The sequence below is a fragment of the Perognathus longimembris genome, chromosome 2 (genome assembly GCF_023159225.1).
Source record: "Perognathus longimembris pacificus isolate PPM17 chromosome 2, ASM2315922v1, whole genome shotgun sequence".
Lineage (NCBI taxonomy): Eukaryota > Metazoa > Chordata > Mammalia > Rodentia > Heteromyidae > Perognathus > Perognathus longimembris.
In genome coordinates, this window is record NC_063162.1 from 145,948,955 (window position 1) to 145,957,575 (window position 8,621).

Sequence of the window (8,621 nt, forward strand, 5' to 3'; positions counted from 1 at the left end):
CCTGTGGCCGCCACAGGGTGATTTTCTACGAGTGCATCACAGCGCTCTGGACGTGGAGCCCACCTGAGCAGATCCTCCCTGGAGAATATGCTCCCCACACTCACAGTCATCTTCAAGGCCATCTTTTGTCTGGAGTCATTGGCTGCGATGCTACAGAATGGCATCCTGGCCACAGTGCTGGTCAGGGAGTGGATGCAGAGCTCGACCCCTCTGGTAGCTGACAAGCTCGTGGCCTGTCTCGCCCTCTCTCGCTTCTTCCTGCATGGAGCAGCCCTGATGAACAACTTCCTGGTCTTGTTTGGTTTTTGTTATCCTGAAAACTTCACGGGCGTCTTGTGGGACTTCTTCAACACTTTCATTTTATGGCTTACCGCCTGGCTTGCCATCTTCTACTGTGTAAAGGTCTCCTCTTTCTCCCACCCCATCTTCCTGTGGCTGAAGTGGAGGTTTTCTCGACTACTTACCAGGCTATTGTTGGGCTCTCTGATCCTCAGTAGCATCTCAGCCATCATCATAGCCATTGGCAACGCAATGGCAGCTCAGTTTTCCTGGGGAAACTGCACGACAATTTATAAGTCATTGGACTTCTTCCGGAATTATTATTTCTCCCATGGTGTGGTTATGTGGCTCCCTCCTTTCCTGCTGATCCTGTTGTCCATCATGCTGCTCATGTTCTCACTGTGCCAGCATGTAGGGCACATGAGGGACCACAGGTCAGGGCTTCGCAATTCCAGCATCCAGGCTCACACCACCGTTCTGAAGTCACTGGCCTTCTTTCTTTTCTTCAATACACTGTATTTCCTGAACTTGATCATTTTTACTGTGAACAGCATACCCATCCAGAGCCACTGGTACTGGGTCAAGGAGGTGATAATCTACGCTGGCCTCACCATACATACCTTCATCTTGGTAGTAAGCAGCCCTAAGCTGAGAAAGGCCCTCAAGCTGAAGTGTTAGGATGGCTGTAGTGGCAGCTCGCAAGGCTGCAATGTTATGATGATTTCATAATACCCAGAACACTGATGTGTGATCCCATAGGCAGCAAGAATGTGGAAGGTTTGGGCCCTCCCTCCTTTTGTTTCCCTCTTTTCAACTCCTCCCATGCCCCACTAATTCCTTTTCTATCCCCTCCACTGCAACTAGTCTTTGATTTGAGTCCCCAATTGCCTTAGCCTAAGTTTGTAATTTCATTGCCGGCATGGCCTGTCATCTGCACTTCTGAAGATCTGTAACTAGGGTCGGTCCTCTCTTCGGGGAACCTCAGGTTGTGTTTGGTGAGATGAATCCCTCAGCACCGCACACCCTGTGATTCCATCTGCCCTCAGCCCCTGCTCTGTGCTCAGCTCCGCATCTGCACGACAGCCCCTTCCCATCTTCCTGTAAGCCCTGCCCTTCCACCGTCCTCCTTTTCCCATCCTCTTCCAGCTTTTTGCCATCCTCCTCTTTTGTGCTCTGCTCAAGTGGGATGCCATGCATGGACTTTCCTAGATTGACCCGGTGGAACATGGAGGACACCGAAGAACTGTCCGCTACAACCCATCTCCTTCATGACTTCATAGGTTTGCTCCATTCTGAATGGAAAGGCATTGTCTGATATGGAAGTGTCTTATATTTCAGCCAACCAGAGATGGATGGAAAACAAGGGAAATCCTCAGCCTGCTTTTCTTTTTTTCTTTCAGTGCTGGGGTACAGCAAACTCTGGGATTTTTCACATACTAAGCAAGTGTTCTACTGGAGGTACACACCTGGACTCTTTGCAACAAGGTCTCGCTAGGTAGCTCAGACTGGCCGGCTACTTGTGATCCTTCTGCTTCAGCCTCCTGAATTCTGGGGTCAGAGGCGTGTGCTACTATGCCTCATGGTGTGACATTCTTAATTAACTTTTATTTTGTGGCCGTCCTGGGTCTTGAGCTCAGGACCTGAGCACTGTCCCTGAGCTTCTGTGCTCAGGGCTACCCTTTGAGCCATGGTGCCATTTCTGGCTTTTTTTTGGTAGTTAAATTAAAATAAGAGTCTCTCATGAACTTTCCTGCTTGGGCTGGCTTTGAACCACAATCCTCAGAAGCCTCCTGAGAACCTGGGACTACAGATGTGAGCCACCAGCCTGGCTGACAGTTCTTAATTTTGATAATCTACTCTTCCTGGTACGCTAGAAGTAGGAAGAAAAGTGTGGCAACTTTAATTTGGCTTTATCTTCTCCTTACCATTCTATTTTTGTGTATATTTTATGATTGATATATATATATATAATGTATTAGCAAAGTAATTCATTAGAAAAGTAGTTTTGTGTGTATTTTGTGATATACACATGATGTACTATTAGAGTAGTATCATTAAGAATAAATGCACATATAGTAGTGCCTTAATCAGCTTTTGTTTCCGCAACAGAGTATCATAGACTATGTAATTGTTTATTTCATCCACACAGTGGTAGAACCTGAAACTCAAGGTACCAGTGGTTTGGGTTCTTGTGAGGGCTTTTTCTGAGTTTCCGGCAGGCATCCTGCAGTATCCTCATATTCCGGAGCGAGGAGATATCTGTTTCTTCTAAGGGAATCAGTTCCATGTTTGACCTAATTATCTTGTTAAGTCCCACATACCATTACATGGGATTAGTGCTTTAACTTATGAGTTTGGGAGGAAACAACTGTTCAGTGCAGGAAGTCCAGAAAGCATACTCAGTGGAGTTCACTATAAGAAAGTATGGAACCCAACACACTAGAAGATATTGCGGAGAAGATCAGACGTGGTTAGGAGAGATTCGTAGGTTTACAGTAGTCAAAGCAAGAGTAAATAATAACAGGGTAGAACAGAGTTTACAGGAGTTTAAATGAATCATTTTGTAAGTCGTCCAATGATCCTCAGAAGTTGAGTACTACATAGTACCACATTATTACTAAGGTTGACCAGAGTCTGAGCTTTAGCAAGAGAAAGAGGGAGGGAAAGACAGAAAAGGAGTGGGAGGGAAATAATGTAAGACAACAGGGCAATAAGGTTTCTCCTACATAGATGATAATGAAGACTTTAAAAGAGAAGAGTCTTGAACTGCTGACAAGGAGTATCAAGAATACAGAGAAAGGAAACTGTTACTGTGGCCATTTTCTAAATTAATTTAAGAGACCCTTACAGTCTAACTGTGAAGTGTACTACATGTTATCCTCATCATTGATCACAAAGGGTACTTTTGTTCTCACTCCTTTCTAGTGACTGATAACTTTCTAATGGGAGGACAGTGAGGGATGGAGGACTGAGACTGGAGGCTCAAGCCAGAAGTGTTGGATGGACGCAGCAAAGGCAGGGCTCGCTGGGGTTTCTCTTTGCTCCAGCCTCCTGACTCAGTTGTGAGCATGTGTCAGGCCTTTTCTCTGGCACAGAGCTTCAGCACAGGTCTTTAGGTGGTCTGATGATGTCACTCTTATATTCTGCCACATTCTCACAGTAGACCTTGAGCCATGGCATGTCCAATGGCTTTCCTTGGAAGTTCTTAGTTCACTGTTCACTGGTGTACTCAAGTTCTTTTTTTCTGCACTTTAACTCCTAACTGTCAAAAACTGAATGTTTTCATCTTGTCTAAAGATAAAGCCTACTGTCTCACCCTGACTGCTGAGACTTCCGGTGGTCTCTCCTGCTTGCCGTTCAGCTGATGTACCACCAAGTCCTCACGTGAATCCTTTTTGGTGCCCAGACTTACTTATTCCTTCTTGACACAGTTACATTTCATTGCCTTTATTGGAGTTTTGTCTTCTTCCAACATACAAGACAACATCTCTCAGCATGATGATGATGGTGGTGGTGGTGGTGGTAGTGGTGAAGTATTCCAAGAATTCTTTGGATGAGAATAGTATTGACACATAATGTATAGATCCATAACATGCTGCTCACTTAAAAAAATTGTTTCTCATGCAGAATCCTGAATTGAGAATTTTCATCTAGAAAACCTATTTTGGATTCCTATCCAATCACTCCCACAATTACATTTATAAGACTATGAAAAATGCAAAAATTTCAGGCTTGGATTAGACTAGGAAGATAATTCTGAGAACTCAAGATACCATAAACAAAAACCACCAACGATATAAAAAAAATCACCAGGAAATTCATTGTGTATCAACATGCAAGTGATGAATCACCCTTTTGGACTAACTTAATCTGCACAAAAGTATGTGTGGCTTATGATTAGTGCATGAAAGTACTTTGAGGGCAGATATGTAACTTCTGGGGTTATTATGGCATAGGAGCTGTCTGAAAATGGTGATCCAAGGAACTGAGGGTTCATTGTAAGTTTTTCTCACCTTACACGTCATCGAAGGTATAAGAACTGGCTGGGAAGGTATGAGTGACATCATCCTGTGTGATGATGTTTGTCGCTGGTCAAACTCCAGACCTACAAGTCTCTAGAATGTGGAACATAGACTCTGCTGACTCAGTTGTCCTCTGGTTAGTGTGATTCCAAAGACTTTGAGGATGAATTGTAATGCTACAGGATGGATGGCAGATACTCATGGAGGTAAATCACCACCACCATTGTGATTACTTCTCTACATCTGTCACATTAGCCATGTTTGATCACATTTATTTGTGAGTTATATTTTTAGTGAATGAAAAAAGCAAGGCTTAAAGGCATGAAATGACGACACTGTCAATCCCTTGTTAGCGGCTGTGATGAGAACCAAACTCATGTGTTCTGACTTCAGCTAAGGATGAAGACAATGGGGCTAGACCTTACATTGCCACAGGGGAAGGTCCCTGGTCCTGGAACCAGCGTGGATCTTGGTCTTCCTCTGTGACTTAAAGTGGGAGTTTTAATTTATAATTTGGGGTCTTTCATTTCTTTCATCTGTGAATGTATCTTTAATATCCATTTGTGATCTAAATGTTGAGATTGTAAGTCAATCCTGTCAACATTCGCTTTTCACATTTTACCAGCTAAGATACGATAAAGCACAGAGGACCTGCTACATGCAAGAACTCACAGCGAGCCGGCCTTGGACTGGAGCCTGTCTTAATTCTGAGGCCAGAGCTTTCTCTTCTATATCCCATTGATTTCCTTCATGGGAGTTCCTCTATGAGGTGCCATTAAAAAAGACTGTGATACTTTAAAAACAATCTGCTTCTTTCCTTGTTTGAAATTGTCTTCTGTGTTCTACTTTCTGATGATAGGCTTAAAGTAGTAGTATTTTTTTTTAAAGGAGAAAGATTTGCTTCAGTTTCCCTCAGTTTCTCTGTCAAGGGGGTATTTTTATAGCACCCACTTCATAGAGTCATTGTGAGAACTAACTACTGAGAAAGCACTTAGAATAATGTCTGGGACATACCTGGGACAGGGGTTCTCAGCCTCAGGAGGAGGTGTACCCTGTGGGTTTCATGGCCCAGGTGCACCAGGTGTGTGGGCATGTCTTAAGTGTCAGCTTAGAGAAGTGTGCCTGCCTATGTAAGAGACACCAAATGCAAGGATCTGATACCTTATCCTCAGACATGTTGACAATGGGCAGGGAATAGGCAGAAGAGTAAGCAAATTCATGGACAGTCAGGGGGCTTTGGAAATTCAACCTTGGCAATATTTGCATCTATTTAGAAGAGATGAAATCTTCCTTGCTCTTCAGATCACCTGTGTCCTCAGGTCTGGTCTCACATCTACACTTGGAGCAGCTAGAGAGACCTATTCCAACCCAACAGAAACAGCCTTTGAAACCCTGGTGCTCTTTCCATCCACAGGAGAAAGAGTGGAGATCACCGGGCGTCAGGATGTCAGGAAACTGACATGAAGATCATCATCTTGGTTATTATTTTGCTGCTTTTGTGTCTCTTGGGGATTCTGGGCAATGGAGTCATCACTGCAGTATTAGGCATGAAGTGGTTGCTACGGAGAGCCTTGTCACCTTATCATAAATTATTGGTCAGCCTGGCACTCTCTCGCTTCTGTCTGAAGGGGGTGGTGATAGGTAAGAGTATTTATATTTTCCAGCGTTTAACAGTCTTCCCTTATAACCCCATCATGCAACTCATAACCTTCCTGTGGGACTTTTTGAATGCTCTCACCATATGGTTTTGTACCTGGCTCGGTTTATTCTACTGCATGAAAATTGTAAAGATAACCCACCCTGTCTTCCTCCGGCTAAAGTACAAAGTGCCTGGCTGGATACCATGGATGCAGTGTGGTGCTGTGGCATTCTCTGGCTTGAAAACTATCCTAGGCTTCATAGGCAACCAGATAATGTACTAGGACTCTCTAAGGAATGACTGGCAATCTTGGAATGCCACCGAGTATAGCCTAAGAACCTCATTTGAGAAGTTCTACTTCTTCTCTCTAGAACTGATCATGTGGACAATCCCTTCTGCTATGTTTTTGCTATTCATGGTTTTGGTCCTCACATCTCTGGGAAGACACATGAAGAAGAACTGAATGAACACCCAAAGATTTCAAGATTCCCAGATTCAGGCCCCTGCCCAGACCTCTTCTCACTCTCTTCTCTTTCTTCATCCTTTTCATCTCCTGTTTCCTGTCATTGGTTCTCAGTCCTGCCAATACTTTTCCACCTCAGAAACGTGAGTATTGGGTATGGCAGGTGGTGATTCATTGTGCACAGCAATTCACACTTACATTCTGCTCTTCAGTGACCCCAGGTTGAGAGAAATACTGGAGCGGGGTTCTTCTTCAAGGTGTGGCTCATCCTGAGTTTTAGTGGATGCTCCAAGTCATGAGACAACAAGACAGGAGAGCTGGGTACAACAGAAGAGCTCCTTTCCCTGCCACACTGGGTGATTTCTCCCTTGTTGCTAAATTTGGTGAGCAGAAGAATAACCTCAATGTAATAGGATTCCAAGTGAGATCAAAAGTCCCCAAATCTAGGATGGTACACCATTGCTATACTTGCTGTTGTCAAAGATGGCACAACTTCTACTTCCACCAGGACGGAGCGTGTGTTGTTTTTTAAATCATCCTTCTGGGAACCAGATGCGAGCATCCTGACACACCCTGTGTGTATCATAACATTTTACATATTGACTCAGACTGGAGAAGATTTTTGCGTTTGATTTTCCTTTTCCCTTTGGCTGCCCCTTGTGAGCAGCCGATCCTTTGTCGTCACTCCACAATGTTTCAGTCATGTGCTGCAGTTGTCTGTTTCCCAGTGTGATGTGATAGAGTCCCTGGGGTCTGGAGTCTCTACAGAGAGCAGGACGGAATGGCGCAGATGTGCGTCCAGTTGTGCTGTCTTGGATATGTGCATCCTCAGAAAACCTTCAGGGATCTCTCTGCGAACTTAGGAGGTCCAGACTGTGTAGTATTGATATTTGCTCCATCAACCTGGTGTATGGGTCTGTTCTATAAATGTTAAGGCCTATGGGTCCAGATAGTACTTCTTCATGTTGACACTGGGATCAAGTGAAATGGTTTATGTGGGCGAGTTAGTGTATCTCTGAAGAATAAGAATGAAGAATGAAGAATAAAAAGAGTCCTAGTTTGGTGAAGAAGGCACAGTGGTTGCTTTTCACACAAGTCTGGTCAAATGCTCTCTAAACACAGTCACCAGCTGAACCATTTAGACAGAGACCTCTCAACTTCCCTTCGCTTCCTTCAACATCTCTCCGAGAGCTTCATTTCTCGTTTGTCACTTCTTCCTTCCTCCAGCTCCTCTGCATTAGAAGATGGATCTCTGCCTGTGGCGTTTCAGGGCTCACATTTGTGTTCCCAGCTCCACTCTTCCCATCTCCCTCCTGCTCTCTTAGCTCACACAGTATTTCCTATTCTATGCAGCCTATCAGGGGTTCCCTCTTTATTGCTCTTCCCTTCTTGCCCAAAGGGCCCTTCTCTGATGACCCCTCAAGGGAGCACCTGCTTATCAGGCCCTGCAGGGGCTTCTCATGGTCTCCATCCCCTGCTCTGTTCTGCTGGAACGTCAGTTCCTTATCATTGCAAGTGAGATTATGTCAGCTATCGTCCTTCTATTCCTTGTGATAGTTACCTCTCTCTCTTTTTTTTTTTTTTTGCCAGTCCTGGGCCTTGGACTCAGGGCCTGAGCACTGTCCCTGGCTTCTTCCCGCTCAAGGCTAGCACTCTGCCACTTGAGCCACAGCGCCGCTTCTGGCCGTTTTCTGTATATGTGGTGCTGGGGAATCGAACCTAGGGCCTCGTGTATCCGAGGCAGGCACTCTTGCCACTAGGCTATATCCCCAGCCCATAGTTACCTCTCTTGATAGCAAGTACTCTTCCCTTCCTTTCCTAGTTTCCCCCTTCTCTTCCCTTCCCTTTACTTCTCTTCCCTCCCCTACCTTTCTCTCCTCTCCCTTCCCTGATCCTCCCCCCTTTCCTCCCTTCCCCACACCTCCTCTCTTCCCTTTCTTTCCTCTCCTCCCTCCCCCTTCTCCCTTCTCCCCCTTCTCTGCTCTTCTCTCTGCCTGTTACCTTCTTTCCAACCATCCCCATCCTCTCCTCATCCTCCTTCCCCTCCCCTCCCTCCCACCCTTCCTTCCTTCCTTCCTTCCTTCCTTCCTTCCTTCCTTCCTTCCTTCCTTCCTTCCTTCCTTCCTTCCTTCCTTCCTTCCTTCTCCCCTCCCTCCCACCTTCCCTCCCCTCTCTCCTTTTTCTTTCTGTCTTTCCACAGTCTCATTATGTAGCCCAG

At 45.2% G+C, this 8,621-nt stretch overlaps 2 protein-coding genes across 2 annotated transcripts; both read left to right on the forward strand.

Moving 5' to 3' along the window:
• Positions 1–87: 87 nt before the first annotated feature.
• LOC125345681 (taste receptor type 2 member 143-like) lies at positions 88–957 on the forward strand. Its single transcript, XM_048337730.1, has one exon. The coding sequence runs from the start codon at positions 88–90 to the stop codon at positions 955–957; it is 870 nt and encodes a 289-aa protein (XP_048193687.1).
• A 2,817-nt stretch (positions 958–3,774) lies between these two features.
• Tas2r60 (taste 2 receptor member 60) lies at positions 3,775–6,676 on the forward strand. The gene is given in 4 exon segments (XM_048337732.1): positions 3,775–3,812; positions 5,716–6,448; positions 6,450–6,576; positions 6,579–6,676. Coding segments are annotated over 4 exon segments (996 nt in total).
• Positions 6,677–8,621: the final 1,945 nt, after the last annotated feature.

What these genes read in the sequence shown, in the direction of transcription:
- LOC125345681 (XM_048337730.1), top strand. Translation starts at nt 88, where the DNA reads ATGCTCCCCACACTCACAGTCATCTTCAAGGCCATCTTTTGTCTGGAG.